This window comes from Macaca mulatta, chromosome 8 (assembly GCF_049350105.2).
Source record: "Macaca mulatta isolate MMU2019108-1 chromosome 8, T2T-MMU8v2.0, whole genome shotgun sequence".
Classification (NCBI taxonomy): domain Eukaryota; kingdom Metazoa; phylum Chordata; class Mammalia; order Primates; family Cercopithecidae; genus Macaca; species Macaca mulatta.
In genome coordinates, this window is record NC_133413.1 from 153,233,845 (window position 1) to 153,249,791 (window position 15,947).

Genomic DNA, 15,947 nt, shown 5'->3' on the forward strand with positions numbered 1-15,947 from the left:
CAAAGGACTGCAGCGCCTCGCCAGCAATGGAACAAAGCTGGACGGAGAATGACTTTGATGAGTTGGCAGAAGTAGGCTTCAGAAAGTCAGTAATAAACTTCTCCGAGCTAAAGGAGGATGTTTGAACTCATTGCAAGGAAACTAAAAACCTTGAAAAAAGATTAGATGAATGGCTAACTGGAATAAACAGTGTAGAGAAGACTTTAAATGACCTGATGGAGCTGAAAGCCATGGCACGAGAACTACGTGACGCATGCACAAGCTTCAGTAGCCGATTCGATCAAGTGGAAGAAAGGATATCAGTGACTGAAGATCAAATTAATGAAATGAAGTGAGAAAAGAAGTTTAGAGTAAAAAGAAACAAGGCCTCCAAGAAATACAGGACTATGTGAAAAGACCAAATCTGTGATTGATTGGTGTACCTGAAAGTGACAGGGAGAATGGAACCAAGCTGGAAAACACTCTTCAGGATATTATCCAGGAGAACTTCCCCAACCTAGCAAGGCAGGCCAACATTCAAATTCAGGAAATACAGAGAACACCACAAAGATACTCCTCGAGAAGAGCAACCCCAAGATACATAATTGTCACATTCACCAAGGTTGAAATGAAGGAAAAAATGTTAAGGGCAGCCAGAGAGAAAGGTCGTGTTACCCACAAAGGGAAGCTCATCAGACTAACAGTGGATCTCTCAGCAGAAACTCTGTAAGCCAGAAGAGAGTGGGGGCCAGTATTCAACATTCTTAAAGAAAATAATTTTCAACCCAGAATTTCATATCCAGCCAAACTAAACTTCGTAAGTGAAGGAGAAATAAAATCCTTTACAGACAAGCAAATGCTGAGAGATTTTGTCACCACTAGGCCTCCCCTACAAGAACTCCTGAAGGAAGTACTAAACATGGAAAGGAACAACCAGTACCAACCACTGCAAAAACATGCCAAATTGTAAAGACCATTGAAGCTAGGAAGAAACTGCGTCAACTAATGGGCAAAATAACCAGCTAGCATCATAATGACATAATCAAATTCATACATAACAATATTAACCTTAAATGTAAATGGACTAAATGCCCCAATTAAAAGACCCAGACTGGCAAATTGGATAAAGAGTCAAAACCCATCAGTGTGCTGTATTCAGGAGACCCATCTCATGTGCAGAGATACACATAGGCTCAAAATTAAGGGGTGAAGGAAGATCTACCAAGCAAATGGAAAGCAAAAAAAAAAAAAAAAAAAAAAAAAAGCAGGGGTTGCAATCCTAGTCTCTGATAAAATAGACTTTAAACCAACAAAGATCAAAAGAGACAAAGAAGGCCATTACATAATGGTAAAGGGATCAATTCAACAAGAAGAGCTAACTATTCTAACTATATATGCACCCAATACAGGAGCACCCAGATTCATAAAGCAAGTTCTTAGAGACCTAAAATGAGACTTAGACTCCCACACAATAATAATGGGAGACTTTAACACCCCACTGTCAATATTAGACAGATCAATGAGACAGAAGGTTAACAAGGATATCCAGGACTTGAACTCAGCTCTGCACCAAGCAGACCTAATAGACATCTACAAAACTCTCCACCCCAAATCAACAGAATATACATTCTTCTCAGCACCACATCACACTTATTCCAAAATTGACCACATAGTTGGAGGTAAAGCACTCCTCAGCAAATGTAAAAGAACAGAAATCACAACAAACTGTCTCTCAGACCACAGTGCAATCAAGTTAGAACCCAGGATTAAGAAACTCACTCAAAACTGCACAACTACATGGAAACTGAACAATCTGCTCCTTAATGACTACTGAATAAATAACAAAATGAAGGCAGAAATAAAGATATTCTTTGAAGCCAATGAGAACAAAGACACAGTGTACTAGGATCTCTGGGACACATTTAAAGCAGTGTGTAGAGGGAAATTTGTAGCAGTGAATGCCCACAAGAGAAAGCAGGAAAGATCTAAAGTTGATATCCTAACATCACAATTAAAAGAACTAGAGAAGCAAGAGCAAACAAATTCAAAAGCTAGCAGAAGGCAAGAAATAACTAAGATCAGAGCAGAACTGAAGGAGATAGAGACACACACACATAAAAAAAACCCTTCAAAAAATCAATGAATCCAGGAGCTACTTTTTTGAAAAGATCAACAAAATGGATAGATTGCTAGCAAGACTAATAAAGAAGAAAATAGAGAAGAATAAAATAGACGCAATAAAAAATGATAAAGGGGATATCACCACCAGTCCCACAGAAATACAAACTACTATCAGAGAATATTATAAACACTTCTATGCAAATAAACTAGAAAATCTAGAAGAAATGGATAAATTCCTGGACACATATACACCCTCACAAGACTAAACCAGGAAGAAGTTGAGTCGCTGAATAGACCAATAACAGGCTCTGAAATCGAAGCAATAATTAATAGGCTACCAACCAAAAATAGTCCAGGACCAGAAGGATTCACAGCCGAATTCTACCAGAGGTACAAAGAAAAGCTGGTACCATTCCTTCTGAAACTATTCCAATCAATAGAAAAAGAGGGAATCTTCCCTAACTCATTTTATGAGGCCAGCATCATCCTGATATCAAAGCCTGGTAGGGACACAACAAAAAAAAGGGAATATTTAGACCAATTTCCCTGATGAACATCGATGTGAAAATCCTCAGTAAAATATTGGCAAACCGAGTCCAGCAGCACATCAAAAAGCTTATCCACTAAGATCAAGTTGTCTTCATCCCTAGGATGCAAGGCTGGTTCAACATACACAAATCAATAAATGTAATCCATCACATAAACAGAACCAAATACAAAAACCACATGATTATCTCAATAGATGCAGAAAAGGTCTTTGACAAAATTCAACAGCTCTTTTTGCTAAAAACTCTGAATAAACTAGGTATTATTGGAACGTATCTCAAAATAATAAGAGCTATTTATGACAAACCCACAACCAGTATCATACTGAATGGTCAAAAACTGGAAGCATTCTGTTTGTAAACTGGCATAAGACAGGGATACCCTCTCTTACCACTCCTATTTAACATAGTGTTGGAAGTTCTGGCCAGGGCAATCAGGCAATAGAAAGAAATAAAGGGTATTCAGTTAGGAAAAGAGGAAGTCAAATTGTCCCTGTTTGCAGATGACATGATTGTATATTTAGAAAACCCCACCGCATCAGCCCAAAATCTCCTTAAGCTGATAAGCAACTTCAGCAAAGTCTCAGGATACAAAATCAATGCACGAAAATCACAAGCATTCTTATACACCAATAACAGACAAACAGAGAGCCAAATCATGAGTGAACTCCCATTCACAATTGCTTCAAAGAGAATAAAATACCTAGGAATCCAACTTACAAGGGACGTGAAGGACCTCTTCAAGGAGAAATGCAAAACACTGTTCAATGAAATAAAAGAGGATACAAACAAATGGAAGAACATTCCATGCTCATGGATAGGAAGAATCAATATCGTGAAAATGGCCATACTGCCCAAGATAATTTATAGATTCAATGCCATCCCCATCAAGCTACCAATGACTTTCTTCACAGAATTGGAAAAAACTACTTTAAAGTTCATATTGGAACCAAAAAAGAGCCCGCATTGCCAAGACAATCCTAAGCCAAAAGAACAAAGCTGGAGGCATCACGCTACCTGACTTCAAACTGTACTTCAAGGCTACAGTAACCAAAACAGCATGGTACTGGTACCAAAACAGAGATATAGACCAATGGAATAGAACAGAGCCCTCAGAAATAATACCACACATCTACAGCCATCTGATCTTTAACAAACCTGACAAAAACAAGAAATGGGGAAAGGATTCCCTGTTTAATAAATGGTGCTGGGAAAAGTGGCTAGCCATATGTAGAAAACTGAAACTGGATCCCTTCCTTACACCTTATACAAAAATTAATTCAAGATGGATGAAAGACTTAAATGTTAGACCTAAAACCATAAAAACCCTAGAAGAAAACCTAGGCAATACCATTCAGTACATAGGCATGGGCAAGGACTTCATGACTAAAACACCAAAAGCAAAGGCAACAAAAGCCAGAATAGACAAATAGGATCTAATTAAACTAAAGAGCTTCTGCATAGCAAAAGAAACTACCATCAGAGTGAACAGGCAACCTACAGAATGGGAGAAAATTTTTGCAATCTACCCATCTGACAAAGGGCTAATATCCAGAATCTACAAAGAAGTTAAATTTACAAAAAAAAAAAAAATCAAACAATCACATCAGAAAGTGGGCAAAGGATATGAACAGACACTTCTCAAAAGAAGACATTTATGCAGCCAACAGACACATAAAAAAATGCTCATCATTTCTGGTCATCAGAGAAATGCAAATCAAAACCACAATGAGATACCATCTCACACCAGTTAGAATGGTGATCATTAAAAAGTCAGGAAACAACAGGTGCTGGAGAGGATGTGGAGAAATAGAACACTTTTACATTGTTGGTGGGACTGTAAATAGTTCGACCATTGTGGAAGACAAGTGTGGCGATTCCTCAAGGATCTAGAACTAGAAATACCACTTGACTCAGCCATCCCATCATTGGGTATATACCCAAAGGGTTATAAATCCTGCTGCTATAAAGATACATGCACACGTATGTTTATTGTGGTACTATTCACAATAGTAAAGACTTGGAACCAACCCAAGTGTCCATCAATGATAGACTGGATTAAGAAAATGTGGCATATATACACCATGGAATGCTATGCAGCCATAAAAAAGGATGAGTTCATGTCCTTTGTAGCGGCATGGATGAAGCTGGAAATCATCATTCTGAGCAAACTATCGCAAGGACAGAAAACCAAATACTGCATGTTCTCACTCATAGGTGGAAACTGAGCAATGAGAACCCTTGGACACAAGGCGGGGAACATCACACACCGGGGCCTGTCATGGGGTGAGGGGCTGGGAGAGGGATAGCATTAGGAGAAATACCTAATGTAAATGACGAATTAATGGGTACAGTAAACAAACATGGCACATGTATACATATGTAAGAAACCTGCACGTTGTGCACATGTACCCTAGAACTCAAAGTACAATTTAAAAAATGTCAGGTGACCATAGATGTATGGTTTTATTTCTGGACTCACAATTTTGTTCTGTTGATCTATATATCTGTCCTTGTGCCAGTATTTCACTGTTTTGATTATTACTACTTTGTAGTAAATTTTTAAATTGGGAAGTGTGAGTCTTTCTACTTTATTCTTTTTCAAAACTATTTTGGCATTTGTGGGTCTCTTGCAATTCCATATGAATTTTATAATCAGCTTACCAATTTCTACAAAGAAGAGATTCTTTGGGGATTCTTTGAGACTGTGATAGGGATTGCATTGGATCTGTAGATTGATGTGAGGAGCATTGTCATCTCAGCAACATCATGTCTTCTGACCCATGAACATGGATGGGATGCTTTTTCAGTTATTTAGATCTTCAGTTTTCTTCAACAGTGTTCTGTAGTTTTCAGAGCGTAAGTGTTGAACTTCTTTTGTTAAATGCGTTCCTATGTATTCTATTCCTTTTGATGGTACTGAAAATGGAATTATTTTCTTAATTCCTTTTTCAGATTCTTCATTACAAGTAGAGAAAATACAAATGATTTTTGCATATTGAGCTTGTATCCTGAAATCTTGCTAAACTACTTTTGTTAGAAATAGTACTGTTTTTACTGGGCTTCTTAGGATATTCTATATAAAAGATCATGTGAAGTTTGAAGAGAGGCAGTTTTACTTTTTCTTTTTCCATCTGGCTGATCTCTGTTTATTTTTATTGCCGACTTGTTCTGGTTCGAACCTCTAATACAGTGTCGAATAGCAGTGGTGAGCAGATGTCCTTGCTCCTGATCTAACTTAGGAGGAAAGTAGTTAGCTTTTACAATTAAGGGGGAAGTTAGCTGTGAGGTTTTCGTAAATGTATTTTATGAGGTTGAAGAAGCTCCTTTCTATTTGTAGTTTGTTTAGTATTTTAAAATGAAATTGGTGGTAGATTTTTCAGACGCACTTTCTGCATCTATTGAGATGAGGATGTGATTTTTGTTTCTTTATTCTGCTGATACGGTTTATTGCAATCATTAATTTTGAAGGTTAAACCAACTTTTCTTCCTGGAATAAATCTCACTTGTCCATGGTGTATACTTCTGTTTATATATTGCTGGATTCCGTTCACTAGTGTTTTACTAAGGGTCTTTGAAGGAAGCTGATGGCGGGGTGGGGTCTGTGTAGGCCCAGAGAATTTGCCAGGGCAGAGGAGATGGGGCTGGGACAATGCAAGGCGCCAGAAGAGGACTCCCACTTTCCCCACCATCCTCAAGGTATGAACACACAGGAGGGATATTCCTGCAGACTCCCCCAAGGAGTGGCGTTTGCATGCCCCAAATTCTGTGCTCCGTCCATGTCTTCCCACTCATTGCCCTGCCCTGCCTGGCAGCCACTCCACCTTGCTGGCCCTGGCTTGGTTTCTCTCAAGGAAGGTTTGCTTGCTGACAAAGTGTCCTCCTAGCCGTATTGACACACACCACCTCATGTGCCTCCATGAGATGCACCTCTGTGAATTTTGACCTTCTTCTAGTCCACACCACTGCCTCTGGGCAGCTCCCACAGTCCTGACTCCTTGTAGATGTGGCAGGAAGTCTTCAGATCCCCCCTGCATTTGATTTTTCCTTTGCGTGTCTGCTCTGAGCCCTGCTGGATCTCCCTCTTGGTCCTCACAGACACTGACGAGCTGGCAAGCACCCTCTCGTCTGCAGCCCCCCACAGTGGAGGTGGGGGAGGCCACGCCCACTGATCAGCACTGCTGGGACCAAGTCTGTTGGAGCAACCAGGTTGTCCACACGTCGCTGTGCCACACCACTGATCTGGGGCCTCCAGACTTGGCATTCTGCTGCCTTTTCCTAGACCCTATCTTTGAGACGTCACAAACACTCCACCCAACCCAAGCCCTGCCACACAGGCAGTAAGTCCCACCTCCTCCACGTTCACAGAGACCAACCTTCCCACCTCCCCAGCACAGGCACCCACACCCAATGTTCTCTCTCTGGCCTTTGCTGCTTCTGTAAGCGGTTCACTGAATGCATGTGAACCACGTGGGACACAGTCTCCCGACATTCCCTCTTTCCCTTCAAGGCTGCACCGTGAGTCCCTGCACTGTTGATCACCCTCATCTTCACGTGAGCCTGAAAGAATTCATTTCCACAGTGGCGAAAACTCACCTCGCGTGTGCATGGACCACGTGGGCAAAAACGTTCTCCAGTCAACAGGCATTTTGGTTGCTGTTTCCTCCATTTTCGGTTTCTTCCTTTTGCTGCTTTGTATGGGTTTTTGGTCTCAGTCTGTCACCCAGGCTGGAGTGCAGTGGTGATCACAGCTCACTGCAGCCTCGAACTCCTGGGCTCAAGCGTTTCTCTCGCCTTGGCCTCCCGAGTAGCTGGGACTATAGGTGCCACCACCGCGTCTGGCTAATTTTTAATTTTTGGTAACGATGGGGCCTTGTTTTGTTGCCCAGACTGGTCTGGAACGCTTGCCTTCAAGTGATCTTCTGCCTCAGCCTCCCAAATGGCAGGGATTACAGGTGTGAGCCGCCGCGCCCACCCATTGCTCTGTTTGTGTTGCGTTTTTCTGTTTGTATTAGTGACACCGCTGTCACTAATGCCAAGGCCCTAGGAGTAAAATTGGTGCAGTAAAGGAGATATTATGTGCAAAGCTACAGACGAGGGACTGCTGCTTTCTGCACCAGCCCTAACACTCACGGTCCTTTTGGCTGGGATCAGTAGACACAGCTGCAGGTAGACAGCCCCGCTACTCCAGCGACTGCTGGGCACACAGGCTTCTGGCCAAGGGCTACTGGAACCTAGCCCAGGGCAAGCGGATGGAGCGTGCTGGGTCAGGGCTGAGGTTTGAGTTGCTTCTCAGAGCTCGAGAGGAACCTGAGAGCTTTTCAAACTATCATGGGGTGCAGGCTTGGACACTGGGTTTGGGGCCAGAAAGGATTGTAATGAGCAGGACCCACAGACCCAGGGGAGGTGGACAGTTCTGCTGCAGGCCTGAGGGCTGGCCGAGCCTGGTTCACAGGAGACCCTGAAAGCGGAGGCCTGGTCTGTCCCCAGAGAGGGAGCCCCTCTTCCTCCACAGTGCACCTTGGAGGCGTCCAGCCTATTCGAGGACAGTTGCTCTGACTTTGCCCCATGACTGCAGCCCCGGGATCTCCAGGCAGCCCTGGCACCCCCCCATCCGGGGAAGAACATCAGGGTGGGGGCTCCCGCACCACCAGGGTGCCCTCTGCCTGCCCCTCTCTGCTGCCTCTGGGGCTTGGCTGGGCCCTCACCCTACAGCTGAGTTAGAGGAAATGTCCCAGGTCAGCCCTGTCGAACCATTTCCTCTCCAGGAGGTAGATTCCAGCGGGGTGCGACCACACCTATGGGCAGAGAGAGGGCCCCGGAGGCGAGGTGGGCAGGGGCCCTTGGGACCTGCACCTCTTCCCTGTGTCACACGGTGACATGACTGAGGCCTTGCAGGAAGTGAGTTACGGGATTTGCTTCCAGGTTTCAAGGTCAGGGCATGTGGGAAGCCACAGAGTCTAGAGCAAGTCCAGGGTGCTTGTTCTGGCGCCTCCACGCCTCAGCTGCACCCACAGTTCCCTCTGGATGGGAGGGGCCTTCTGGGGTCCTCTGGGGCCCCAGCCTCCTTGTGGGTGGGCTGAGGAGGGACGGGAAACGCTGGTTCATGGCCACAGGCCCAGAAACTCTCAGAACAGATGAGAACAGACCCAGCCGATGGGAGAGGGGAGGGTGCACACAGGCAGGGTCAGGCAGGAGGACCGTCCAGCGTGCCCGGGCAGATTGCACCACCACACCAAGGACGTGCTGGGAAGTCCAATGGCATCAGCCTGCCCAAGGCCAGCTCTGACACGACAGCGGGAGGCACACGGGGACACACAGCACATCACAGCTGCTGAGGGGCCGAGGCCTTTGAGATTCCTGAGGAAGAATGGGGAGTGGGAAACTGATTAAAGTAAAATGAAAAATAACAAATGGATCTTTGCCCTCCCCTGTGAAAACCCTCCCAGCACCTCACCTGGCTCCCCGCAGCCCCCAGCCCAGGCCTCACGCCCCCTTGCTGCCCACTCCTGGCCAGGCCTGCCCTCCTGTGTGCCAGGCTGGAAACCCTTTCCCCCAACTACACTTCGGCTGCCCCTGGCTTCCCCTTCAACTTCATCTCCAGTCAATTCCCCACTCAGCCTTGCGGTGCCCGTCGTGGCCCCTCCGGCAGTTGGAAGGACTTGACTTGGTGTTAAAAACATAATCAGAAGGCAGAGGCCACAGTCTACACGTTCCCCAAGCAGCCACCGATAGGCACCCGCTAAAACTCAAGCCGTCTTCATGTCCTCACGCCCTGGCTCCAGACACCAGCAAAATGCACAAGGGGACCTCTGGACGTCCCTGTGAGCATGACCCAGAGAAAAGGAGCCAACCGGCAGTCCCCCAGTTAGCCTGCAAGCTCTGCAGCCCTGACGAGAATGCTGAGGGGTGACTGCCCGTGACGGGACAGACGCTGCACTTGCTCCTCTCTGGTTTCCGGGCCACACAGTGGCTGCGGCCAGGTGGCATCGCCCACTCGGCTGGAAGTCTCCCACTGTGGTCGGCCCTTTCTGCCTGTGGGATGGTGCAAGTTGAAAGGTTTCCTAACTCGGTCCCACTTCATCGGACACAGGCGAGACGATGGGGTCCACGCAGACACTGTCTTGCTTGTGAGAGCTTTGCCTGGGAACTCTGCGGTGCTGTGCAGGGTGAGATGCACACCCTCCCCGGGCCCGTGGAGTCCTGGGGACACGTGGCGGTGTGAGCAGTGAGAATGAAAGGCCCCTTCCTCTAGGCTGGCCCCAGGCCACAGCTACCACAGGGGCAGTCCAGCCTCACTCTGGCCTCGGCTGGTGTGGCTGTGCGGGCTCTGACCTGCCTCAGGGTGCCCCAGGGCGCCATTCCCAGGGCATCAGGAACCCTGTTGTCCTCCCCCATGGCCAGGTGCCACCCCCCTAGACTTGGAGTGAGTGCCTTTCCAAGGGAGGGTGGACAGGCAGTGCCAGGTCCCACTGATCTGTCCTCCCAAGGGAAGGCGGGGGCCCTGCCGGACAGCATCAGCGAGGGGGACGGGCAGCTTCAGGCCTGGCAGGGGAAGCGACCAGGCGTCCCAACTCAACTCAGTCATCATAGGCCCCTCGTGGCTCTATGAATCTGAACTACAGAACTACAGACAACACGTTTTAGGACGGAAAAGGGGGATGTGAGCCGCTGTCACAGGGCCCCTGCCTGGACGAGGACAGACGCAGGCAAGCGCTGCTTGCCTTCCAGCCTGGGTGTGGCTCCCAGCACCTGGCCTCTTGTGGTCTCCTGGGTATTCCCTCCTCCTTAGCTGGATCAGTGAGGTCAGCCCAGACCCGGCCTTGGACATGTTTTCATCTCCTTCTGTGACACCTTTTGCCCTTGGGGACTCACCGAATTGCCCCAAGAGGACTGAGCCCCTCACTGGGAGGGGCCCGTGCGGGCTCTTGTTCCTGCTCCATGCACCCAGCAGAGGGCCTGGAAGAGGAGGCGAAATGCCAGTGGGGTAATTTGGAAGTGCAGCCCTCCGCCCTTCCTTCCTGTGTGGGACCTTGCTCCAAGAAGATGAGTAATCCAAGGCTCTTGGATAAGATAAGGGCCCATTCATCTTGCTCCTCTCCACCCTGGAGGAGGAGGGAGGGGACTCTGTCCCCCGATTTCTGTCTCCATGAACCCCTAATCAGTCCCCACCTACTGCCCAGACCTCTGCCCTCGCTTTCTCAGGCAGGTCCAGCGCCAGTTCTCCCATGACATGATCTGTTTCCAGGGAAGGTTCCAGACAAGATAAAAGGATTTAGGCTGAGCAGGGTGCAGGGAGCATTGGAATGGCACTGAGGGCAAAGGCAGAGGTGTGCGTGGCAGTGCCCTGGCTGGCCCCATGAAGGGCATGGGCACTGGGCACCAGAGCCACCTGGGTCCCCAGGACAGTGCTGCCCTTTGAAGCCATGCCCTGGTGTCCAGGCAGCAGGTGGCTGAGGCTGCTGCAGATCTGGAGGGAGCGGGGTTATGAGCACCTGCACCTGGAGGTGCACCAGACCTTCCAGGAACTGGGGCCCATTTTCAGGTAAAGCCCTCCCTGGCCCTCGCTGGGAACACCCAGAGCCCTGCCCCTGCTGCCCAGGACCCTGCCGGGCACACAGCACTGCTGTTCCCAGCAGGCCCCGGCACTCTGCATCCTTTGGAGGATGGGGAGGGAGTGCAGCATGTGCTGGTCTGTGGCTCTGCCAGTGCAGGGGATGGTGCAGAGCAAACCCCAGCTCGCTGCAGAGAGGGCAGGACTCAGAGGCACTAAAGTTTGGGAGGTTTCAGGGACCCAGCAGGAGGGCTTCAGGTGTGAAGCTGCTAATCCCGGAGCGGGATGGGTGGACAGGAGACACTTTGGATTGGGAATGCAGAGTGGGGCCAGGGGGGACATGACCCCGTCCAGCAGGGCCTTGTACTTGGCCCCACAGGTACCACTTGGGAGGACCACGCATGGTGTGTGTGATGCTGCCGGAGGACGTGGAGAAGCTGCAGCAGGTGGACAGCCTGCATCCCTGCAGGATGAGTCTGGAGCCCTGGGTGGCCTACAGACAACATCGTGGGCACAAATGTGGTGTGTTCTTGCTGTGAGGGGCAAGTCGGGAGCTGAGAGCTGGGAGCAGGGTGGGCAGCCTGGGCATGGAGAGGAAGCAAGAGAATCAGGACTGGAAAGCACATCCACCCCGGGCATGTGTGGTGGGCTGTGAGGGTGAGCACCCAGCCCGGAGGATGGCCATCCCATGGGGTCACGTCTGCCCTGGGGGTTGTGGAAGCAGGACAGTGGTGGAGAAATGGGCACGGACACCTCTATAGAGGAAAAGATGCAGAGCAATGAGCCCTTCTGTGTAGCGAGAACCCGCTCTGCACCGACCTCGGCGGCTTCTTTCTCTTGCGGGCTGAGGACTCTCCTTCCCATGGGTCAGAAAACTGAGGCCCTGAGAAGGGGACTCCCACTGGCCCAGGTCACAGGCTGTGAGTGCTGAGCCTGGTGTTCACTGGGGCTGCAGCCTGCCTCAGGGCGCTCATGGTCCCTGCTGTCCCAGCAAACCTTCGTGATGGGGACAGTCCCGGGCAGGACGCAGGTGGCTGGTGGCTCCATTGTTCTCAGAAGCAAGGCACGAGGTGGGGCGGTTGATGGCACTGGGGAGGATGTTTCCTGGCCCGTGGAGAGGGTGGCGCCTGGTCAGGTGGACAGGGAGAGGCTGGTGCTTGGAGTCGGTCACCTGCAGGGATGTTGCCATTATGATGGGGGAAGGACTGGACGAGGATGTCACAGTGGCGACAGCCCCCACTCCATGGCAAGAAAGGAATTATCTTGGGAATAGTGGGATTTAGGTAGAAGGGCACCCAAGGGTGGGGGTCTTCACTGAGGCTGGTCTATAGACATCTGAGAGGGAGTCAGGACCCAGGAAGACAGGTCCAGGAGGCTGTGTGCGCATAACGGAAGGAAGAGGAGCACACCTGTGTGTGTGCGTGTCTTGCATCTGTGCACATGCTGTGTGTTCCTCTGCACCTGCATTTGCACATGTGTGCATGTGTGTGTACCCGAGTGTCTGTGTGTGCATGTATGATGTGTGGTGTGTGTGCACGGCTGTCTCTGTGTGTGCATGTGCGTGTACACGTGTCTGGGTGTGTGCATGTATGAGGTGTGGTGTGTGTGCACGGGTGTCTGTGTGTGCATGTGCAGGTGCCGGCATGGGTGTAGTGTCTGTGCACACGTGTACATGTGTCTCTTCACACATGTGTGTTGAGGTCTTGCACGGGCACACGTGTACATGTGCATCTTCTGTCTGTCATCACTGTCAACTCGGACAGCAGCCGGCTGGACATAAATAAAGGAGTTTTGCAGGAATGTGGCTGAGAGAGGAAATTCCTCCCCACCATTCCATGGGGGCATCCATGGAGCCCCAACACACTCTGGCTGTGGGTGAGGATGGCATGAGGCACAGAGCTCGGTTCCTGCCCTGCAGAAGATGCAGATGCTTCACAGAGACAGGCAGAGACTGCTGCCTCAGAGGCACTGTGCCCAGGGCAGGGAAGGGCGAGGGCAGCGAGAGGCTCTCCCCTCAGGACACAGTGTGGGTGAGGTGGGCAAAGCTTGACAACAGGGGTTACCTCCTTTCTTGGAGAAAAGCCCCCCCCCCGCCCACTACAGGGAGGGCCTGCATGGGTGAGGTGGTGCCAGCCTTGGGGCACCAGGTCCCAGGAATGACCTCAGTTACCTCCTCAGCACCTGCGGGCAGAAACTACCGTCTCATCCCTGATTAGACCTGAGTGGCCTTTGCCCAGCACCTGGAGGCCGCTCTGAGAAAAGGCTGCAGCTCGAACACAAACAGGCAGCTTCCACCAGGGCCCCCAGTCAGCTCCCTGCAGGCCGATTCCCCTCGGGGACAAGGAGGATGGGATATGGGTCAGGGCCTGTGTGTTTCTGGGGCGGCCTCACAAGCTCTGCCCTGGCCTCTGTAGGAATGGGCCTGAATGGCGCTTCAATCGATTGCGGCTGAACCCAGATGTGCTGTCGCCCAAGGCTGTGCAGAGGTTCCTCCCGATGGTGGATGCGGTGGCCAGGGACTTCTCCCAGGCCCTGAGGAAGAAGGTGCTGCAGAACGCTCGGTGGAGCCTGACCCTGGATGTCCAGCCCAGCATCTTCCACTACACCATAGAAGGTGTGGGCCAGGTGGGAAGGTCCAGCCTCAGAGACCCTGGAGTGGCCAGGGACGGGGACGGGGGGCTGGAGAGAGTGGGGGGAGGCAGCCCGGAGGCCCGGGGCTTCCTTGTGCTCAGCAGTTCATCCTCCCCGCAGCCAGCAACTTAGCTCCTTTTGGAGAGCGGCTGGGCCTGGTTGGTCACAGTCCTAGCTCTGCCAGCCTGAACTTCCTCCATGCCCTGGAGGTCATGTTCAAATCCACCATCCAGCTCATGTTCATGCCCAGGAGCCTGTCTCGCTGGACCAGCCCCAAGGTGTGGAAGGAGCACTTTGAGGCCTGGGACTGCATCTTCCAGTACGGTGAGGCCAGGGACCCAGGCAGTGCTATGGGGAAGGGACGCCATGGGGGCCCACTTTCTCCCTCTCCACCACCCACGTCCAACACTCTGGGTCCATCTCGCCCTGCCACCTTTCCATCAGTGTAACTCTGTACTTCAACAGTGCTTCCTTTGGCATATGTCTTCAAGGCATATGCTTCCTTTGGCCAAACATATTTATTCATTTACCCTGTCTTAGAATGTACAGAAAGTCATTTAAGAGTTGTGCACATTTTTCCAAAAAGAAATCCACTCATTAGAGTACAATATTTGATTGGAGTGTTTTCATATTTAGAATGAAGAGGTTCAGCCTGAATGTTCAGCCGAAACGATGTTCAGTGATTAGTTGAGTTACTTCCCTTGCCCAACAGTAGTGTAGTTATGCTAATCATTTGAAATATGGGTTCATTCTTTTTCTGGTTTTATCCAATCTTTGACTGCTCCCCATTTTCGCCTACTCCAGCCCCTGGTAACTTTTACCATTCTACCACTTCTGTGAATTTAACTATTCTGCATAACACATGTAAGTGCAATCACAGTATTTGCCTTCCTGCTTAATTGCTCTGGCTAGGACTTTCAGTACTATGTTGAATAGAAGTGATGAAATGACTGTCCTTGTCTTGTTCCAGGTGTTAGAGAAAAGGCTTCAATTTTTTTCCATTCACTGTAATATTAGCTGTGGATTTGTCATATATGGTCTTTATTGTTTTGATGTATGTTCTTTCTATACCCAATCTGTTGACAGTTTTTACCTTGAAGGAATGTTAAATTTTATTGACTGCTTTTTAAGCATCTGTTGAAATGATCATATAGCTTTTTTCTTGATTCCATTGATGTGATGTAATATGTTTACTGATTGGCATCTGTTGAGCCATCCTTGCATCCCTGGGATGAGTTTCACTTAATCAAGCTGGATGATTTTTTTTAATGTGTCATTCAATTCAGTTTGCTAGTATTTTTTTGAGAATTTTTGCATCTATGTTCATCAGTGATATTGGCCTGTAATTCAGTGATAATGGCCTGTAATTTTCTTCTTTGATTGTGTCCTACTTTATGTTGATGTCACAGATCACACCTTTATGTATTGTGTACCCATTAACATGTATCTATAATTATTGTTATGCTCTGTCTTTTAACTCCTACAAAAGATTTAAAAGTGGAGTTCATATTAAAATTACAGTAATGCAGGTTTTTATATTTGTTCACATATTTAACTTTCTTTATTCAAATATGGAGATTCTTCAGACATTAGTTCTTCAAATAAACTCTCTGTCCTTTTCTCTTTCCTCTCTTCAAATATCCATAGATGCTTCATGGCGTCCCATAAATACCTTGGCTCTGTTCACTTTTCTTAATTATTTCTTCTTTTTCTCCTTTTACTTAATAATTTCAAGTGACCTCTCTTCAAGTTCACTGCTTCTTTCTTTTGCCTGTTCAAGTCTGCTGTTAAACCCTGCTAGTGGAGTTTTAAATTAAGTTATTGTATTTTCTAGCTCCAGAATTTGTTTGGTTCTTTCCAAAAATAATTTCTATCTCTTTGTTGATATTCTTACTGTGTTCATAAGTTGTTTTCCTCATTTCATTAGTCATCTATGTTCTCTTTTTACTCATTGAGCATATTTAAGATAGTTTAAAATTCAAGTAAGTCAGAGACCTGACTTATTTTGGGTCAGCTTTTAGAAAATTAATTTTTTCCTTTGGATGGATACTGTTTTCCTATTCCTTTGTAAGCCTTGTGATATTTTGTTGGGATTTGGGCATTTGAAAAAACTGCCA

General features: G+C 48.2%; 1 protein-coding gene across 1 annotated transcript; it reads left to right on the plus strand.

Annotated features, from left to right (window-relative positions):
* Positions 1–10,951: 10,951 nt before the first annotated feature.
* Positions 10,952–14,419, plus strand: LOC100429966 (cytochrome P450 11B2, mitochondrial-like). Its single transcript, XM_077944295.1, is given in 6 exon segments — positions 10,952–11,190; positions 11,285–11,419; positions 11,579–11,734; positions 12,997–13,074; positions 13,614–13,813; positions 13,951–14,419. Coding segments are annotated over 6 exon segments (1,137 nt in total). The 3' UTR covers positions 14,280–14,419.
* The last annotated feature ends 1,528 nt before the right edge of the window (positions 14,420–15,947 follow it).